Here is a 22,811-nt window from a genome sequence, read left to right on the forward strand (position 1 = left end):
TCGAACTGCAGGGTCCTGCCAAACCAAACAGCAGCCCCACTCATGTCAATCCTGAAATAGTACATCATTCCAAGCCATCGTCGTCAAGGAAAAGATATGCATATCTGTATTTGGTGATGGAGGAGAAACCTACAGGTGAGGTATGGTTACATCTTCAGGTTTTCCATCTCGAAGGGCAAGACTTTCTCACTCTTTACCCAACAGTGCCTGCAATATATCCTTTACGTTTTGAGTCTATTTGGAAAAACATAAACTCTGTCCTGTTCCTTCAAGTCAACTCTCCACTTCTGTTGGAAAGCAATGACCGCAGCTTTGCACTCCAGTCCACCACAGCCTCCAGAATAGAGCAGGACAAAGCCAGCTGCTGGCGTGCAGGCCGGCCTGCTGAGAGGAGAACGGCTTTGAGAGAAATGTATGGGCTAGATAGAGGATGTACAGATCCTTACTTACCATGTCCTGTCTGGATTAGAGTTCAGTGACACATGCCATACTGCCAAGGCCACTCCACCCCAATTTAGCACAGAGAGGAAAAGCTTGGTCTGCATAGACCCAAAAACTGAGCATCACCCTACAGAGGCTGACCATCCTACACTAGGAATATTTATAAAGCTGCCTTCCTAACCCAGCACAGGATCAGGGAGCCCGCTAAGGCAACCCTCAGGAACCTCAAAGTGCAACAACAGCGAACCCAGACATGGAGCCTGGTCCTAATGGCCCAGTGACGGGTCATGTCTCGTGAAAAGCAGTTTGGTTTTGGCCCTGCTCATCGCAACAGAGATCCTGTTGTGGTCACTTCTTGATGATATAAACAGATGCTCTGAATCATGATGGTGCCCGGCCAGTCCAGATACAATCTCATGCTTGGCTTTTAGGAATCCAGGATAACTTTGCTCATTTTACTAAATCCCATGAAAATGGCTGGCCACATCATGGCATGACAAAACAAAACTGCAGGGTACAATCTTACACATAATAAAGTCCACCAATGCCACTTTGGAATCACAGATGGAAACAGCCTTACAGACTGATCCCTGCCAGGGTTTCCAATGTATTTCAGTAGCAATGCATTTCAAACCTCTACAGCTGCTGGACGGTTGGGACTGTTGCTTCAGCAGAGTGGATGCTTCCTGTAACAGGGACTTGAACCCACATCTTCTGATTAAAAAGGTCACCATCCTTACTCACACTGCCCTTTGCAACTCATTATCAAAATGTACTGTATAGATTTCCTGAAAAACATTCCCTCACATGGCCAAATGTATATGCTGGGGGAAATGTACAGGTCAATGCAGACAGAAACCAAGGGGAAAATACTTCTGCAGCCAAGGTTAGGAGGAAGGAAATAAATGTTGGATGCATTAACAAACACAAATGAAAGTAATTACCAGAGATGCTACGTGTGTAAAGTTATGTAAAATGTGTGCAAAAGACCAAGTGCATTCAAGTCAAGGATGTTTGAGAGCCAGGACATGCATTGGCCACTTTTTTTAAACATGCACTTCTTATGTTTGTGCATGTTCTGTGTAGTGTATCTGACATTAAGACTCCATGATGAAGCACAAAAAACCTCCCTGTGTTTTTCAGCAGAGTGGCGTGATGGCCTAAGTACAGTTTGGGAATGTCAGCAGCCCCCCCTCCCTCTTCAGCTCTTCCAGCTCCCATCAGACAACGACAAGCGTTGTGACACCAGGGAAAACTCAGCACCAGCCTCCACAAGCTCTGCCATCACAGCCACTATTGTATAGGGGCTTTTTCTCAGGATATCCAAAACCCTGGAAAATGGGGGATCCTGTTGCGCATCCCACTCTCCTCACTAAGGGAGCCAAAACAGGGGTGGAAAAGCCTTTTAGGAGCTTTTCAGAGGGGCTGATCACCTGATACAGCAGCACTCTGCACCTCTCAGACAGGACAGAGGCCCTTGTCATGGAGGCTCCACATCTCAGCACTCACTGGGCTGCTGTGTCCCTGCCAGCCCCAGCAGCATAATACACAGTGTGCCCATGGAAGGCCTCTCTCCAGCCATTTCCCCACTGAGCGCTCTGAAAGAACTGCACTCACTAATCACAGCGCTGTGGCAGGAGGCTCGTCACCGCTTTAAAACCAGGGTAGACATCCCTTGGAGGAAGGGGTCAGCCAAAACCCAAAATTCTCATCCACTAGGCTTCATGACTGTAAACACCGGGCTGTCGAGGCGAAGACCGCAGAGCAACCAATCCAGATCAGCTTTTAAATCAGAAGAAAGCACATTCTATTAATAATATTTACATATTGAATGAACAATTAAAAATGGTGGAGAAAAAACAAATTGATATTGGAGTAGTGCAGAAAGAAGGAATGAAATGTCTCTCAGACAATACAAATTCCACCATAAAAATAATGAGGAATAGGGAGAATTTAGGAATGGTAAGAAGAATGGGAGAACGGGCGACTCCATAAATACCACAAACATGCGAGGCCGTCCCAGATGGACAGGCATGACAGGAGCAAGTTCATTCCTAGAGGCTCAGTGATGGAGCTCTGAGCCACAACATAGCTCCTAATGTGTTTCTTGGTTGGCCAATACGGAAGTTTGCCCCACCATGGTTTGCTGGCCGCAGCCTCACTATAACTCCACAGTGGCTTTTTGAATGTGGTTTTGGACTGATGAAAAAGAGAAAAAAAAAGCAACTACAACAGAGGGTTGTAGTGCATCCAGTGATAAACCTACAATGTAATATCAGTGAGCATTCAACTTTTGCAGGCTATTGTACCATTTAGCCAAAGAGCTGGACCTGACAAACTCACTGTAGTTTAATCTATGTTCCGGCAATTTGGCACTCTCATCTCACAGGAAACAAAACCCAAGCAGCACAGGGAAGATGACCAGACTGTTAGCTCCAAATGCTGAGACGTTTAGCTCCCACAATACAAAAGCATCATTGGTTAAATTGAGCCTGCTAGGTAAATGCACTCAGGAACAACGGAAAATAACTTGATGAAATAATCAAGCCACAGAAGACCTGCTCTTTGTGACTTTCCAAAAAATGGTGGACTATCGCTTAAAAAACTGTGGAAGTGGAGTTTTGAATGATTTATTATAATATTATATTATTTCCAGCCAAGAGAGACCCAATGCATAAGCCAACTAACTTCCAAGGGTAAGGGCTTGACACTAGACAGCTCTATCATCTCAGCTGTCTGTTGGAGGAGTCACTTGACCTAGTGGTCATCACTGATTCCTCTCTACACACACAGATGTCCTGCCAATGTCCTAAAACAACTAGAAAGGAGACTATGTCATGAGACCAAAAAAAAAAAAAAAGTGGGGACTGTCTTGCATTTCTTGAGACTACATTTTGCTGTGACCAGATTTCATGAGGCATGACTGACAGAGGTATTTTATTTCCATAGAGACTAGTCCAAACTGTTCAATATAAAGTAATAACATTCTCAGGAAACCTACTGGGACCGCGGTTACATCATGGCAACACTGGCTCATGTTTCTCCCAGTGTGAAAAGATCAAAAACCACTGTGACGCAAGACCGCTCTCAGAGACTGGACACGTCCATGAGTGACAGTCCATCTGAATCCTATTTAACATGTAAACAACACAAAGAATCCCAAACTCGAAGAGAAACTTTAAAAATGGACCTTCTCAGTGAGCGGCCTCTTAGAAGGGACACTTGAATGTTTTCAAGTTCAAACCTCTGCATATTTATCTAACTTTATGTAATGTCCAGAGTTATAAAAATGGCTGGAATTCCTCATGTCGTTACAAAAGGTCTTGTATGTTTTTTCCCGCTCTGTCATCTCACATGTTCGGTCCTCAGTGGGACCCAGGCTTGAGACTAAGCATGTAGGCATAGCTCAAATAGCTCATGATGAACTTTCCCACAGCATTTTCTCTCTTTAACTCACTGAAGTCTTTCCAGACGCCCGAGTCCCCCCCTCCCCTGTTTTGGTGCTGGAATGGTAAATAAGTACAGCATAGTTTAGCTGCAGTCTTATGATGACCTCAAGTCTGTATTTTACCACTCACCATATTTTACTGCTTGCCGAGACTAATGGGTCTCCATTCAGACAACTAAAAGGTTAAGGCCATTGTTTTTAAGGAAAGTAATCTCTTTTTTCTTGGGAGCAGGCTGTGAATGAAACAGCTCCAGACTGTTGTTCGTCTTAATGTCAAATATTTTTAAAGAATGACCTTTTTAGTTTATGCACTCCCTGCTGTAAAAATGTCAAAACCTCTTCATATCCTGACTCCACTGTGAACTCCACATACAGCACACCCGAGTCTACACACCCTCAGTAGGGCATCTTCTGTGGCATCGGAGTAACAATTCAAGAGGAAAGGCTGAGAATTCAGATATGTTATTCTAACAGCCGAGGGCAGAGCAGTCAAAATAAATACATTTCACAGAGAGGTACAGCGAGAACAAAAACCTTCAGCTGTACTGTCTGAGTGAACTCCAGCCTGAAACTGTAGCTACAGATGAATGACGGACAGACTTTTGGAGGACATGTGCACGTATTTGTCCAGTTTACTACTCCATCATACACTAAAAAGTATGTGATCCATGCACCCAGACAATAACCTCGACTCCAAACTATCGTACATCTCCATGCAAAATGTGTGTGACAGAATTCACATCAGGTCACCTGAGGTACAGTTTTCACTGGTAGTACCTTCATGCTCTCTCAGAACCAGATGTCCCCATCTAACCTAAGACATTTTATAGTTCAGCTTCAGAGTTTGACCATCCATATGGTTGGCAGCATTTGACTGAAAATCAGCTAAAATCCTGCTTTAAAAGCTGCAGTTAAAAAAAAACTAGATTTATTTGAAACCAACCTGTGACAGTGGTCTGGACAGCCTGTGACTTGGACTCTTTTCCTCTGGAGACCACGAGCGCAGCTGGACACTATAATATAAAGATGACAGAGACTCAGTGATGAATGTGTAATTATGTTGCTCATTTCCAAGTGTGTGTGTGAGGCTATTGTGGCTATTGGACAGTATTGTATTTCTAGATGACGTGATGTAAAATTGACACAGAAGAATTAATGTATGACATAAAATTGCAGAGAAGTTAAATGGTTTCACCACATCACCAACCTCTTGGTGATAAATTCATAAAACACACATGTGACGTCACGTGCAGCATTATATGGCATAGATTTCAGTGTTTGAGGTGAAAAACTGATTAAGATGAATTACAATTCTATTGACAGTGATAACAAAAAAAAAGACATAAGCACAAGGCAGGAAACTTCATCAGTCCAGACACAGGAGAAAATTTAGGTTTGAACTGTGACCTAAAAACAGTTGTTCATTAGAGTCAATGGCCATGCATAGAGAAGGCATGGTGAACGTTCCACATTCTGCCTTTTGTTTAAGTGAATGCAAACGGTGGAATGTGATACCCTGTGCATATCCTTTGTTACTACAGTACAATCCCATGGCTCCACTTTCTGTCTGTTATTCCCATACCTATTGACTCGGAGGCTGTTGTGGAGTCAAGAGAGCACTTGTTGAGGCCTTTTGTCCAGTTGTAAGCCTGTTTAAGCGGCGAATGAACAAGTTTCTGAAAGGAAAAACCCTGTCCATCTAAAATGTCAAGCTCAAAAATGTCTCAAGACTTCATTTTAGACCATGTTCACACCAAAAGCATTAGCTTCAATCTCATCTTGCAGGTTGACTTTTAATCATACGGTACAGTATGATTTACAAGTAACCTGACTGCATGTGTGTGACTTCAGACTGTCCTTTGCTTAATCCTTTGCTTTCACTACATCACTGGTAAACACAGTTATACTGTAGGAGTTGACACAGCAGCAAACACAAGACCAACAATTTAATGGTTTTGATCATTTTTCAAAAGTTTCCAAACTTTGCTTAAACCGAAGGATCCACACTACACTTCAAAGTTAAAGGGAGAAGGAGGTCTCTACCCAAAACATGTTTTTGACTAACTTGAACACAAATTACTGCATTATATCAGACATGCATTCAATTCAAACTTGATCTACATGCTTGGATTTAGCAATGATTTACACCGAGGCTAATGGAGCTACCTCTTATTGATGGTGGGTGTCAGCCTCTCCCTCTTGCCGTCCGGGCTGGCAGGAGGATCTGGTGAATACGGTCCGGGAGACAGGGATGCAGGGCTGGAGATCGTATACTCTCTATAGTTCTGATTCTCGTCTCGACTCACTATTACAGCCTCCTACAAAACATCACATCAGAGGAATGTTACTGCATTAGTATCAATTGAATGCAACTTGATCCTACTGAAAGGCTTAAGTGAGAGGCATAATGAACACCTGCAAGAATGTCAACACGAGTGGGTACACAGAAATAAATGTATTGTGTCTACTGACTCAGTGTCACCAAGTACTAGAAGTTGGTTCATTTGAACTCATGTCAATAAAACACAGGAACAAGCACTAAACTACTGCCATGTCTTGTATTGCTTCCATCCTGAGAACAGTAAAATAAAAAAAGATATGTACAAAACAGATGTGTGCAGTAGCGGAAATGAAGCAGAATATTCTGTGTAGTCAAAACAACACATTATCCAAATAAAACAGGCTCTTGTGAACAATGCTGTGGAAAAGGAAAAAAAAATCTAGTTCAGTTCTCAACACCAATGTAGTGTATGATGTCTAATAATCAAAACAGACTGTAGATTGATCAAAGCTCCTGTGGAGCTGCAGCACTGACCTGGAAGCGTCCAGTGAGCTGTTCAGGTGTGCTGAGGCCATTGGTCTGTCGGTTGGAAGGATCAGGTCTTAAGACAGAAAACGACAGAAATCAAATTACCGTCAACATTGGTGATTTTGGACTATCCAAAATTTCATTTTCCATCTATGTAGTGAGTGGAATGAAGTCTGATCCCATTACTGCTGAATTCCAAAAAGGGAAAAACACAAAAATCATCTGAGGCTGGAAGAGAGTTCATGTTAAATAAACAACCATTGAATTCAAACTCCCTCTAAATCACATTTACACACAAGCTGATGAACATCAAAATATGTAATATCATGTTCAAGAATGTGAAAGGAAAATGCTGAGTGAAGGAAAAACAATCCAGTTTCAAAGAGTTATGAGTCTTTAACTTTATTTGAAAGTAGGGATAGAAAAAATAAAATCATTTATTTTGACATTCCTATTGCTAATGCTCTGGCAAGTATCCAAATACTTTTCCCATGAATCTTGGAGATTAGTGCAAAAGATGAGTACTGTAGGCTCTGAAATCTTGTCTTTCAAACAAGTCACTTTTGCTTTACTTAAATAGAAAACACATTCTGTAAGCAATTCCATCATTGAATTTGGAGGGGAAAATATGGGCAGTATAAGCGCCAGTACAAACACAAAGTGCCCCCCTGGCTGCAGGGCCAGAGGCTGACTGGCTCTGGTTGAGCCTGGGGTAATGAGGCACATAGAAAGGCCTGGATGCCTGTGGTAAATCACCCAGAAACACACCTCTCGTGGCCTGGGCTCCACATACTATGTGCAGAAGAGACATGGCAAGAAGACAGAAACTGATACATCAGCCCTAAGACATTTGTTCCTCTAGGAGAGATATTAATGTGGCAGGCCTGAAAAACTCATTTCGAAACAGGAACAGCACAGCTGAAAATGCTCACCTTAAAAATTCACTTCCTACATCAACTTTGGAGTCTTCAAACAAGGAGAAATATTTTAGATTGGTGGTCGGATCAGTGTCTAGTCTAGACGCAATGACCTGTGGTTACAGGTTTCCTTTACAGAAGAATTTCTGGTCAAAATGCTGACTGACTTTATACCACAGAGATGTGAAACTGACTTAAAAAAGCACCTGAAACCCTTAGTTGATATAACCTGTTCACAGCTGTCATGGACAGGACTTTTCACACTCAGCCGCTCGAGGCAGATTTTTTAAAAAGTGTACAGTATAAAAATACCTCCTCATTCTGAAACTGAAATATTTAAACACTTAATATTGACCAGGGGTCAAATGATTTAAATCAAGTGCACATATTTTGTGTCAAGCTGCGCCCCGTGTTAAAGAAGTGTGCAAGCTGCTTTAAAGGACTGGACATTATTTGAACATTTTCAATTCCTTGTTAAAGTGATATATTTTCTACCTTTACTTTTAGAAAAATAATCACACATTCCTACAATACCCTGTAATTCATAGCAAGACAAAGTTCAAAGATCTTGACTACTACACTAACACACACACACACACACAAAAACACCCGAAAAGTGCCCAGAAACTTAATGGCAACTTGTGGTACATCACTGACTTCCTATTGAGGGCTTCCTTCCTGCTGCTTACCAATGGAGAACAGTTCAAAGTAGTGCAGTCAGTGTGAAAGTGCTGAGCTGCCATGACAAACATCATACAAGCGTTCTGAATCTTTGCTGATTAAACAGAATAATGCCTCATTCTGGATGCACACACACATAAGCAGCACATGCATGCATTTCTCATTATCACACTACCAAAAAGGAAAATCAGGGAGAAGCAATAGGATCAGAATGACAAACGCTTTGGGAAACCTGGCATCATCCGAAAGGGATCAATGAACAATTAAGTCCAATCAAGAGGCTGCAAACAAAGCCCAACTAATACGTTTTCAGGGATAATTACACCAAAGACAGCAACTGAGTGGTTGGTTTGCTATGAAAAATATTCTAGATACTACACATGCACAGCAAACTGCTGCTTCTGTACATAGGAGTAGACAGTACATCTAAAAACAACACTTCGCTACTCTGGGGATGGGCTGATGCCAGCTTCTTTCAGTGGGCAACACCATCTGTGTGATGACGGTCAGTACCCACATCACTGCCGTTTTGATGACGATAAACTGCCAACCAGATGTGGAGCTGGAAAAAGGGAGTGATCTCAACTAAACAACGGACAAATTAAACATTACAGTTTGTGCTACTCAGTTTACAGACCTCATAAGAGTTTGTTTGAACATAATTCAAACAGGCAATATGCTTGATGAGTAGCATTAAAACAGGAGCCTGTGAGGTGCATGAGAGACTAGGTGCTGAGAATCGCCAACAGTTAACAGAGTGGGATTAAAGGCATGGCAGAGATACACAGTGGCATTGTCCAGGGCAGGGAAGGAGTAATGGTGTTGTTTCTGGCTTGGTGGGAGACATGAGGTCAGCTGGGAAAAATTCACTCACATGGACATAGGACATCCAAGGAGGAAGTATGTGAGAACATACAGTATGTGCGTGAGAGGGCGTGTGCGTGTTAGTGTGTGCGTCTGTGTGACTGAAAAAGAAGGAAAAAAATGTGACAAGAGGCGACGGCGACAAGAAATAAGAATTTAGGGAGGACCTTTAATCAAAGTGCCAGCCAAGAGCAGTCCTGACTCAAAGGAAAAGCTTTGTAGTGGTAAACTCCCTGTCATCCAAACAAGGTCTTGGCAAATCTCAAAACAAGGTTTATTAAGGAGGCTCAGGGACGGGAACAGTGTGGCTCTCATACATGCTGGCATTTCCCCTGATTACAATCACTTGTTTTGTTTGTACAGTGCTTGTATGATAAAGTTTAAGTCAGTGTAGAGGAAGACAGCAGCTGGAGGACTGCGGTCTGGGCACAAACACAGAGAATCAGAGACATGTATGTATATGCATGGGCTTTGCTGCAGAGGGTTGCATAGCACTGTATTTGTATATCATGAGACTGCATGCCTTCATACCTCTCCACCATGAGCTGCAGTTGAGTCTTGGAGCTCTTGATCTTGTTCTGAGCCTCCACATTCAGCATGTCGGCCGTATTTTCCCCATTGATCTCCAAGATAATGTCACCAGGTTGTAGGTCTGCCTGCTCTGCCTTGCTGCCCCCGTTGACCTGTGGAACAGAAGAATGAGCTGCAGTGAGCTGCTACTGGCCCCAGGTCGTGCTCTGAAAATACCACTTTATGGATCCTATCCATCTGGCAAGTAAAGACAGCTTTGTATCTTATGGCTGCTACAATTTGTCAGTGACTTTAACAAATGAGTAAATGAGAAAAGGTGTCGACAAGTTGACAAACTGTCTCTCTCTACAACTCATAACAGTCAAAGCAAATACCAACAGACGCCAAAGTGTTTCAAACACACATGGAACGAGGCAGTGACGGTCAACAGTGGACAGATTCATGACACCCTTGGGGAGAAGTCATTAGTGTGACACTACTTGATGGTTTGACTGGGCCTGACCTTTGAAACTGGCCTCACTGCGTGTCAAAGCCAATACTATACCACCACATCAGAGTGAATTCCACACTAATGGGTCAAAACATAATGTCCAAGCCACCAGCCTCTGCTTGGTTCCTCTGTCTCAGGCTTATGCACCAAAACACACACAGGCTTATTTATAACAAAGGCCAAAATCAGGAGGTTGCTGCTGCAACTGTTTTAACTTCAGTATAACATTTGCAATGAAAAGCACTCGCATTCCAATCGAAAACAGAGGGGTAATAAAGCAAAGAATGCAAACCAAAATAAATACTGAGGTAGTCAGTGACGATGGGAGTCTCTTTCCTGCATCTCGAGAGGAACAACGGATGCAAAGAGAATGCCAGTCAAGTGGCTGATTGTAAGTTTAGCCAAGCAAAGGGGCAGAGGTACCATGTTTGTGGGCTCACTCGAGAGGCAATTAAGCGTTGCTGTGGTGACCCACAATAGTGCGTGCCTTTTCTGATCAGGACACGCCTGGTTTCACATAAACTAAGAGCAGTTGGGGTTCTTTCTTTTCCAGGGTCTGCGCCCGAGAGAAACAGGGGCAAGCTATCTTTCAGGCCAACAGGAATAAAAGAGGGCATCGATGTCGTCTGCGTGCCAAGCGACATTCAGATGGTTCAAATCTACAGCTGCTTAGCTGTGGAGACGAGCCATTTCTCAAACTGGACTTTGGAAAACAATTTCAGTGATGAAGTTTCTCTCCCAGCAGGAATCCCTGACACTTCACAGAACCTGTTTGATATTTGAGACAAGCAAACATGTTGGTGTTGTTTACCAGACAGCAGTAACAAAATCAGAGTTGAAACCCATTATTCAAGAGAAGACCTGTTTTTCTAGCATATGTTGTCAAGAGGGGGCAAACAATAAAAGCCTTTAAAAGGGCCTTGAAATTTAAGCCATTTGGAGCTGGGATGGGACGGCCATGTTTTTCCCATAATTTATCCTTTATGGCCCGAGGAGCTACAGAGGACCCACTGGAAAATCCAGGCTGAGGTGATAATAAAGGACCAGGATGTGGAGTGGGCAGAGCTGGGTGTCTCTGGCATGCAGGAGTCTGAGCAACATTTCCTGGTGGTGTTTACTGCCTGCTGTCTGCTTACAGTGGCAATATTTCCTCCTCTTCTAATACGGCTCTCTCATTTTTTTTTTCAAACAGTGAATGGGAAAATATGCACAGTAAAAACAAGTTGCACGTGCTAAAGTACAAATTTAATGATGCACGTGGTAATACACGCACTCTGGGACCAGGATCCCCCTCAACTCCCACCACAACTTCCACTGTAACTGTAATCAGTGGTTTCCTTCTAATGTAATCCACTTCCATTCTATTCTAACGGCTTCGGTAGTCAAGGAAACAGGTATGAAGCAGCTATGGACACAAACAAAGACAAGAAAAGAGTCGTAGTGAAGAGGAAGTTGACTTTACATGACATGCCATTACAGACTGTTTTGACAAAAACAGAGGATATGGTTTGATAAGGTGTGACGAGGTTCAGCAGCAGGGCAGCTGCTGGCGAGTACCTTTGATACTGTTATGGCCTTCTTAAAGTCCCTTCCTCCAAATATTCTGAAGCCCCATGGTGAAGGACCAATCAGGTTCACTGTCAGCGCCATTGATCCGGTCAGCACAGTCACTTGTCAAAACCCTAAGAAAAAAAAGAGAAAGAGAGCAAGAGTGAACATAAGATTTAGTGTGAGTAATATGCAGGACCTAAACATGTGTATGGCTGAATATTTTCATCAGAGCCATGTGTTTCTGCCATCCAAGCTTCACATTAGATCAACAGGTGAAGAATGAACATTTGCATAAGCTGCCTTTCATCTGCGGCAACACTTCGCTTCCATTGGCCTAAGTCCCTTTGACATGAATTGTGTAACCACATCAAATAGGAATGGGAGGAATCTGAAACCAAAGACACATGACTAACATTGCTAAAGTGCCTACAAAGCCAGAGAGTTTCATTAAATCCAAATGCTCTTTCAAGACAAAGAAACCCAAACAAAAAAAAATCGTGCACGCACCGTATACTGTACGAGGAACTTGACGTCTCATTATGTTAAACTGCGACCACTGACTAAAATGTATGTGTATACAGTATAGTGGTGTAGTATGATTTATGACAAGCAGTAAGGTGGTGCTTTAGGTCCAGTTTATGAGAGAAAAGGCAACACAAATAAACTTGCCCTGCAGTTCTGTTGATATGTTTTGTAAATCTGCAGTTCTTTCATGGATATTTTACAAATGCATGGTGAGGGTTTACACAGAAATACAGATGCGGCCTTCCACAAAGTCTGTTTTAAATTTTTTAAACCAAATCATTGAAAATGCCAATGTGTAGTGAAACCATATGAGGAGTTTTCTATTCTTGTCAAGTGACATTTCAAGAAGGGAATCAATGCAATATTAGGGAAGAACAAATTATACTGAAACATCATCCATTTTCCATGTGGGACAAATAAGTTAATATGAACAATATTTTGGGGTTTATAGTCAGCGTTGTTTATCATATTGGATGACGTTTTATCTATTACATATTTAGACAGACGCATGAAAGAATAGAAGAGAGACAGATCCCCCAGATGCTGAACTTTAATTACTGGTTAGAAGGGAGCTTTTAAAATATTACATAATTCTAATTGGTGATGACAGTGTGACGTATGCTACCGTCTGTGGTATGTAGATTTCCGCCAGAAGTATCTCCGTTGACCTGGCAATGATTATTGAGTATCCAGTTCTATGTCACTTGACATTAAACACGTCATGATAAAAGTTCCCACATCTTCTGAGGTTGTTCTTGAGTTCTTCTATGTACAGTTCACTCAGTGTAAAACTATCCTTATGTTGTTGGGGTGAATATGATAGATACACTCAGCAAGGTGCTAAACGATAATCTAATATAATGCATAATGTATGATATAATGTAATACAGACGTTGGCAAGAAGGAAATATATAATACATTTACAATGAACTGTTAATTGTTTAAGATGGATGGTCTCTACAGCAAGAGTTTCCATTATGTCACTGAGCAGAGTCCCAAATAATCATCTAAACTGTCGGAATTAGCATTTATACAATCTTGTAAAATATTAGTGGGCCAAAGCCAGAGCACACAAAGCTTAAAATGTAATTAATTATGTATGTTCACTTGAGGAAAATGTGTGATTGTGTGGCCAGGTTACTCAGACTCTACTCATAGTTGTAGAGGCGGTTTGTCTTCTGTGTGACTGCATGTGGAGACACAAGGCTCTGTAGGAGACAGTGATGATGAGATGAGCGCTTATGGGTTCGTAAACACATCAACACCTGCACACTGCAAACACATACAGAGCCATTGTGTCTCTGATGAAAATGCACCTTACAGCAAAACTGTGCTTTAATTTTAGCTGACAACATTAGTCTAACAAGTAATATATAGGTGTGCTTCGGGTGATGACATAACGGAATTAAAGCAGATATCAGTGGAATGTTTTTGTTAATATAAGTCCTAAATAGTCCTATTTTCCGTCAGCAATCACTTACATGAAGTATTTCAGCCTAAACACGAGTCTCTCCGTCACTCTGCTCTGCTGTAACCCGAGGAGAAAATTTTCCTTGTGGGATACAAGTGTTATCCAATGAGGAGAGAGAACGGCATGAAGGGCTGTGTGTGCAGCCAAGGGATGCGCGTGAATGTGGTGACGTAGCACGAGGACCAATTGATGCCTGACAAGGGCGGGGGCTGCTAACTCATGGTGCGTTCAAAGAAACTCGTACTTTGTGTTTTTCCTTCCTGTGAAGTCATACCAGTTCGATCTGGTACGAGTTCACGGGTCGGAAGTTACGAGTGGCCGTTATAGGGAACTTTCACAGACAACAGGATGGTAAAAACACGAGCTACGGGTTACCTGGAACGCTACCAAGTCGTAGTTGTGACTTGAAGCTGTAACTTACGGTTTCAAAAGCCTGCCTTGAACGCAGCATTAGCCGAAACGGCCGTGAAGCTGATATCTGCTTTAAGTATGGACTACTTCTTTCAGAAAAACAGTTTTCCATTATCTGTTGCTTAACTCACCACACAAAGTCAGGTGTTGCATTAACCTCTGAGCAAAATGTGCAGAACTTGCACCTCAGTAACTTTTACAAAATAGATTTTCTATTTTCAGATCAAAACAAACTGCACATTAATTGTTTTTGAGGATGCCAACCTTTCATACATACACTATAGTTAAGAATAACATCTTCTTTACTTGCACCCATCAGCTGATCCTGGGTTAATGTCTTCAGATGCCACAAAGAGTTTAATATGATATTGCAGGTTGATAAGTGTTACACATGCTGATGTGCACTATGGCCAACTATGTAAAAAGATAATCTTACTCAATGTCCCAATGATAAAAGCCTGTCAATGATAAGAGATAGTAGTACATAATAATAATATAAACTTATCAAAGATCCTGATGATGCAAGGATGGAGCAAGACAAATCACAGTCTACAAAAGTGAATCTAGGACATCAGCCACGCTACTCCCCTAAATCCCTCCAAACACTGGCCCATTTCATTGTCTGCACATTCCATAAGTGTTTGGGACGAGCGATTCATTCCCAGTTACTCATTAACAGTCTGGGCCAATTAGCAGGGTTACTGGGCTCACCAACATTAGGGTCTCTTAATTGCTGTGGCCTCCCAAATTGAGTGCAGTTGTGATAATGACAGGGAGCAGCTGCCCTAAAGTTTCTCAGCCTCTGGGGGTGTCAATTACTTCCATGAGCCTCTGCAGCTTCTCCTGTAGAAGAGTACCATTATCAACCAAGCACCCTGGTAATTCTCCAAGTAAACAACCACTGTTCACATCATAAAAGGTGCTTGTGGTGTATAGTGTCAAAGTGAAAGGATGTGGCACAGCTAACAAACAGCGGAGAAGAAAAACAACAGTGGTACCGAGGATAAGTGGCTGCCACTCATGGGCTTTGATTAATTGGCTGATGATGAGGTTTTAGGACTGCACTGCTGCTCACATAAAACAAAGTGCTGAACTGAGATTGATGAAACCTCTCTATCACACAAAAGTGCTGCTGGGCAGCTGCCAATTTACATAAAAGGTGAATTCTGTTCTGGTGACATCTCGTCGTTTGTGCTGGCAGGCCAAATGTGGCAACACGATTCAACCCACCTAACACAATGAGAAGAATTCCAGTCATGAAGTATTTTTTGTGGCTCACAGTTCAGCATCAGTTGCAGGATGTGAGGAGAATGTGCGTGAGGAGAATGGAAACTGGTACTGTAACTGTAGTGAAATACTCTCACTTCCGACCACTACAATAGACAGGTTTATGACTTTGCTTGCATACCTACATACCAACAAACAGTGGGGTATCAGGTCTGATGGGCTGAAATAGGCAGCATTCAAAATTTCTTAGACAGGTTTATCCATTGGTTCATACACCCAGTTTATTATGTACACCTTGTTGAAGCGAGGGCAGAGCCCAACAACAACACTACAATGAATCGGACATCCTGCATGCAGAGCTGTGGATTCAGCTTAACAGTAAGGTTGGTTACAGAAGACTGTGCTGTTGAAGTGCATTACAAAAGCAGTTTCTAGAACTTTGTCGTGCTGACACAATTAATTGATTGCTCATTCCTGGAAAAATATTACCACCTACTTATGTGATTAAAGCAGAAGTAAGTGATATATTTGTGTTAATATAAGTCTTAAATAGTTATATCTTCCGACAGCAATCACTTACATAGAGTGTTTGGACCGAAACACGGGTCTGTCAGTCACTCTGCTCTGAGCCGAGGAGAAAACATTTATCGTATCCTACAGTTTTTATCCAATGAGGAGAGAGAACGGCATGCAGGGCTGTGTGTGCAGCCAAGGAACGCCGTGAATGTGGTGACGTAGGGACGAGGACTGTTATGGTGCGTTCAAGGAAACTCGTATTTTTCCGACCGTGAAGTCATACCAGTTCAATCTGGTACGAGTTCACCGGTCGGAAGTTACGAGTGGCCGTTATAGTGACTTTCACAGGTAAAACAGGTCGGAAAAACACGAGTGGGTTGCCTGGAACGCTACAAAGTCGTAAGTTGTGACTTGAAGCTGTAATTAACGATTTCAAAAGCCTGCCTGGAACGCAGCATTAGCGAAAACGACCGGACCACTTACTTCTGCTTTAACTAACAGCTATGGTAAATTTTCAAGCAAATACTCCAAACATTATGTTGCATTCAAAAGACAGTTTGTCCAGACTGAGTGAAGGTTAGTGTGTTAATGCTTCCGTCACACAAAGAAAGCAATTATCAACTTTGGCTTAAGGAAATTGTGATGTGACTTAATCACAATTCTCTGATGTTTGATCAAATAATCAAGAAAAAAAAAGTATGAAAAAAAAACTACCTTATTTTATTGGTGAGGTAATGTCAGTACATCTCATTATTTTCATTTGTCCCTCCAAGTACAGGACAGCTACGCTCTGAAGACCAACACGTTTTTCCACTACGCCACTGGAGCATAATATTACCCTGCCTTGAGGAGCTACCGGTAAGTATTTTGTCACTATTTTTCAATAAAAGGGTTTACTGTCACATGATGAATTACACCGGTTGTTCAACAAATCAACATTTAGACCCAAATCTCAGTGCTGCTATTGTAAATATAAAGCACAGCTTGAGTTGGGTAAACAAATCAAAGGTAAAACACTCTCTCTCTCTCTCTCTCTCTCTCTCTCTCTGGGGGATGTTCAAGCATGTCATGTATACGCTTTGTATGTTAAAGGCCTTTTGGCTCTTGTCACATCTGAAAGATTGACCCTACAGGCAAAATGAGATAGCAGAGGTATGAGCGGGAAGACAGGGCCCTCATAATATTGGATTCAATACTCACTGCTCCAACATGCAGGGAGCCTCAAGGGTTTCATTTACAAAGGATTTTTCATTACACACGCTCTACTTATGGTTGTATATTACATTTATTGACAGACAACACTGTCAAACTATTTTATTTTCTGTTAATAACTGCAAACTGCATTTCTTATTTTTATAATTTACTCCAATTTGTCTCCAACTAGAGATAAGACATGTGCTGCACACACAAGAGTCCAACCCCCTAGTGGACAGGGGCAGTAAATCCGTGCGTCATTACATCAAAGCTCACACGTACACACTGTGAACACCTAGGTGATGTTAGGGTATTTACTACCATGTGTGTATTTATAGGTAAGTTTGGGTGGAGCGAGTGAAACCTGCAAACACAAGTCTGAAACTGTGCGTGCAATTTACTGGCGTATGACAAAAAGTGATGATTCATCACTGATGACTTGTTACCTCTTATCTGTAAGTTACCACAGCATAGTTATGGCAGCAGTCATGATGCAGGTCTTTGATGTAACGGCTGTTAAAGAACTATTTACCATTATATTTGACAGAGCCAATCTTAGGAATTAACACCTCATTTGATCCAAGGAATGAAACACTTGGAAAAGGCCATCTACACCAAGTCTTTACCTCTTCCCCTGAATCACCTAATTGCCTCACTGAGACAGATTTATTTATCCTTGAACTTTGGGCCAACCTACACTGGATGGAAACGAACAAGCTCTCTAACATGCTAACACTGAAAGAGTGGCTGATGAATATAGCAGACACAACACATGCATCTGAAATCTCTGGCTGAACTTTGATGCAAACAAACACTCGGATGAACCGCTGTGGCTGCAGGGGAATTATTCCCAGTATGATTCACACTTGTCAAAGCTCTCGCTGGTGGCCACATGCCAGTGTGATGTTTCCACAGTCCGCCTCAGTGATGGTGTCCGCTGTTGACTCTATCCCTTGTGACACACTGGTCGAGATTTACCTGGACACACACCCACTGAATAAAAAGGAGAAGAATGCACCAACTGGCCTCTCCCTGGACTGGGCAAAGTAGAAAAACATTCTGTGCATTCTCCAAAATCACACCCATTTTGTCATTAGTGGATATAACAGCAGTCACTAGGGAGATGAGAACATATCAAACAATAACACATGATGTCAAAGGGGTGTTGGTAGGTGAGTTTCTGCACTGTTGGATATAGCCACTTCAGCTAATAATCAAAGGCTGAGCCATACCTGTAATATTTGTGGTCACTCCCTTTTCAGTGGAAAAACTTAGGATTCATGTTCCTGTCCAGCTCCATGATGTAATGTAGTCATAAAATGTTACATAATCTTAACTACTACACTATAAAGAGATGATTTCACATCAGTTTCTGAAATCCCCTTATCACTATGCTGCTTGAGTGGACTGGTTTGTGTTTACTGTGAAGTTTAGTTGTTAACAAGACAAGGACACAGTGGTACTGTCTCCACTTATCTCCCTCTGCATCATCATCATCATCTGGAGATCGTGTTACTGCTGTTCACACTGAACAAATTGCACACTCTGCTGCTTGGCAATCAGGACAGTTCACCACATCCTCTGCACGCACCATTGGGCTCTCCTCACAAAAAGGCGCGCAACCAAGCACCACTCTGTTCATTAGATGCACCCTCTCAAAATACATGGTGTGATCATGCACCTCTGTGAGAAACTGATGCTTGGTGAGAAACTGGCATCCTCTCTCACACAAGCTGCTGCTTCTACAAAAACTGGTGTGATGTTAAAGAAATGACAGTCAAACCAATCCTGCAAAGCCTCTGCCTCAGCTAAAACCGAAAACCACACTTCTGTGAGACGGGAGCCAAAAAAAAAATCCCTTTCATCATGCATTTAACTGATTATACTGACTTCCTGCATAACTGTGCACATGTTCATCACACAGTAAAGCTGCCTGTTAAAGGCCCTGAACTGAACTGAAGACATAGTAAGATTCAGGAAAACTCAGAAGAAGACTAAAATGTTCTTTTGCTTCAACCTCAGTGCAATTGTAAAAACAAACATTTCTCCGAGTTAGAAGGTAACCAGCTGGCCATTTCCCTGTTTTCTCAAAAGCCACTGCTTTGCAGCAAAATTACAGTGGTGTGTTTTTGGTTCCTGGATGGCTTTATCCTGTCTGAGCAACAACATAGTGTTCTCCCGCTCTCTCCCTCTCTCCCTCTCTCTCTCACACACACACACAAAAAAGCAAAGCCATCAGGAAACCAACACAATCTAAAGTGAGAGGAGGGTAGGTAGGCAGAGCACACACATGAAAGGCACTTCGGGCACAGGCACAATGGAGAAGTTACACAAACAGCAGGCGATGGGGGGTTTGGGAACATAAGGGTTTCACCGGGACTGTTCTGGATTACACATGAGACAGCTCAAGTAGTTACCCACCTGCTGAGCTCACAAACCAGGTCTGTTTGTTTCTTAACACTTGATTAAGTGTGCAGGAGAACCAGCCACGGTTAGCTAATTTAAAAAGGGACTCAGAGGGTTGGAGTTACAGCACTTCAGACCTGGCTAGAATTTGAAGTTAAGTGGGTCTGCTGAATAAGAGCCATTACCCTCAGTGGAGGAGAGAAAAGATAACTGGATAATGTGACATAAATACTGACTTCAAGTTTCCTGAGGCTGCACCTGGTCCAGACCCTCCACAAATCACTCTGACTGCTCCATGTGCAAAATAAACCATCCCTGCTCCCATGAATACAGAGGCTGTAACAGGATGGAGGGTCAGGGTCCACGCAGTAGGAGCTGGAAACCTGCACTCTGTGTGGGCTGAAGTTTTTCTACTCAATTAGACTGACTTTCAATTTCAGCTTAAACCATGCATGATTAGCCAAAACAGCCCATACGGTATGTGGGTGCTGCACTCATGAACTGCGTACATAACTCGCCATCAATCAACATTTAGCCAAGCTTCATCGCCTCCTCTTCAGTTCCCACACTGCATGAACAGATATGTGTCTAAACAAATAGTAAACACACACACACACACAGCAGCTGCCATAAAAACAACAACATAAAAGTTACAAGCAGTTTGACACTTTTATCAATGCTGTGTTCACTTACCTTAGTGTGATTTCAGGCGCCTTCTCCACCTGTTTAAAACTTAGTGCGGACAAAACCCTGAGCACACACCAGGTCCCCGGTTCACCTCAACCTGGCTCAAGTCCGCCCCCGAAAGCAAAAAGCAGCTGTAGGAGAAGTCTCCGTCAGTACAGGAGCACTGAGGATGTGATGAAGCAGCAGTAGTCCCTTGTCTCTTCTGCTTCAGATGTTTAGGTGGCACGCACTTACGCCACCTGTGGCTGCGCGCGCAGAGGAATCACAGGGGCGAGCTCGCGATGCCATGTGCTGTTGCCAAAATAAAGGTTTAGACCCAGGCAGCAAACCGGGGCGTGTCGCCTCAGAGGGGAGGTGAGGGGAGGGGAGGAGGGGAGGAGAGTGCCGCGGTGATAATTGAGCCATTTATCCAAAGTCACACCGTGGCTGCCATTTGAGTCCGCGCGCCATCTGCTGGTGAAGTCAGGCAGAGCAGCACGTGCGCAGCTGGTTATGAGCCCTCACTGGTGACGCAGGTGTAAATAGTTTGACTGATTAGATGGTTGGTTTTCATACTGGATTATGTCAAGCTTATGTACATGTATACCCAATGTGAGCAAAGGTTGCTGCAGATTGTTGGTTTCCATGGTTTTTAAAGAGAAAATAAATAGGGGAGACAGGGATGGTTGTAACAGCATCACTTTCACCAACAAGGGATAACATTAGAGTTATGATCAATATTATGTGTACCCACTCTAACTAACTACTAATAACTATAACTACTAATAACTACTAATCTTTTGTACCATGACTAAATGTCACTGTGTACTGTCTCTCCCTCGTCTCCCCCTGTATGTCTCTACCCTGTTTCTTTTGTGTCTTTGTAAGCGTCTTTGGGTTATTGAAAAGCGCTATATAAATTAAATGAATTATTATTATTATTAAATTTTGACTAGTACTGATACCGTTGATAACGTTTTTGAGATGGTTCTAAGGTAAAATGTGAGTCATTGTGTTTATGTTATTGTGTTTAAGGTTTATTTCAAACCACCATGCTGGTACAGCCAGTCAACCAAAGGCTGACAGGGGTGGGGATGGTTCTAACACCTTTTATCTTTGTTGTTTTATTAAGTGTCATCCATCTTTCCTGGAATTTTACACGGATTATTGGCTGCTTCCAACCTCCGGCTACACCATTCACTGGTAGAACAGAATATGTTCTTTAAGCCAGCTTTCTAATGTTAGGATACACACCACTGACACTGTTCTTCATTTAGCCATCATGGGTTCTTTTTGTCCATACTGAACCATAGGAAGATGCTTTAGTGTTGGAAAATGCACAATAAACTTACATAGATGCATATTTTGTGGTCTCAGTTTTTAGTTTTTAATCTCACTGTTAGAATTTACCCCAGGTTGTGTTACAACCTACCCTGGTAGTGGGGTAGGTCGTAACAGTGGCACTCCTTGCATTTGACATCAAAGTGAATTCTGTGATATAGTTTAAGAAGTTTAAGACACAAGGTACTAAAGTTGAGAGCCCTACCATAAACACTCAGCAAGTTATGAGCTGAGACAAAAAGTTGTCTCCCCTAGTGCCAGTTGACGGACATTGGCATTAACCTTTTTTTTTTTAGAAGTGTACTCAAATTTTTTTTAACTTAATGACCAAAGAAATCCACAGTGATCTTACAAAGGTGTTGGACCTATTACTTCTACACGATGAACTTCATTAACCCTTTAGGCCTTGAGTGACTCTTGAGTAACTGCCACTGGGAACCTTCCACTCATCACATTTTTTAGAGTTTGATAAATTCTCTCTTCAAAACTTGTAACACTTCAGCAACCATGGGACCTCTAAACTAGTGACTGTTTGCCAGAACGTGAAACTGATTCCTACAAGATAAATATTTTTACTGTCCAAAATGTTGTGAAGTAATGACAGGAACTGTTGAGGTTGTGAAGATGTGGCAGATCAAGAAACCTTTTAGATACATGTGTGCATTAGTTATACATCTCTTTTGATGGCAAATGAGCTGCAGGGAGGTTTAGCTGCTAGAATGGCAATGTAGGCTATTGCTATTGCTTATTAATGCACAAACAGGGTCTATACATGGAGCAGGATCATCAGTCATACCTGTGACTGCATCACATAAGGCAACATCTTAAGTATGCAAAACAACATCTGGATAAGCCAGGTTCATTGCGCTGAGGACAGATAAAGTTAAAATTGATATATATATATATTTTTTTTTTACATAAACAACAAAGGTGTGACAAAATAAGCAGTATTGGTGGACAAAGCACATTGCTGACTAACCGTTGGAAATATTATACCTGCCAACATAAAACTCACATTATTATTCTATAGTACAGATAGTGGGAAGAATGGATTTCAATAACAATGCTGGTGCAAGTGCAACCATTTCATTTATTGTATTTTCACAATTTTGTGTGAAAGTATTTTGATTTAATTTCGGTTACCACTTTTATTCTATAGGATATTTGTATATTTAATGATCTATGTTACATTTCCTGGTCCTTCCTGATAGTTTGCTTCACACCTTTCTTAAATGTTGTTGAATTAAGACGGGAAAAAAACACAAGTACACAAACTCCTTTCAGTCTCACTCTGTAATGTCTAATTGCTTTTAGAAAAAAAG

The 22,811-nt window shown here is 42.1% G+C and overlaps 1 protein-coding gene across 1 annotated transcript in view; it reads right to left on the reverse strand.

Annotated features, from left to right (window-relative positions):
• Positions 1–20,448, reverse strand: part of pdlim2 (PDZ and LIM domain 2 (mystique)) — a 34,978-nt gene extending 14,530 nt beyond the window's left edge. Inside the window, exons 1-6 of the mRNA XM_083978699.1 lie at positions 20,176–20,448; positions 11,739–11,863; positions 9,692–9,843; positions 6,705–6,771; positions 6,056–6,207; positions 4,833–4,902 (exon numbers count right to left, since the gene is read on the reverse strand). Of these exons, the coding sequence (XP_083834825.1) occupies positions 4,833–4,902; positions 6,056–6,207; positions 6,705–6,771; positions 9,692–9,843; positions 11,739–11,831 (534 nt within the window). The 5' untranslated portion in view covers positions 11,832–11,863; positions 20,176–20,448. The remainder of the gene's footprint in view (positions 1–4,832; positions 4,903–6,055; positions 6,208–6,704; positions 6,772–9,691; positions 9,844–11,738; positions 11,864–20,175) is intronic.
• Between the last annotated feature and the right edge of the window lie 2,363 nt (positions 20,449–22,811).

Source organism: Trachurus trachurus (genome assembly GCF_905171665.1).
Source record: "Trachurus trachurus genome assembly, chromosome: 9".
NCBI classification, from domain to species: Eukaryota; Metazoa; Chordata; class Actinopteri; order Carangiformes; family Carangidae; genus Trachurus; species Trachurus trachurus.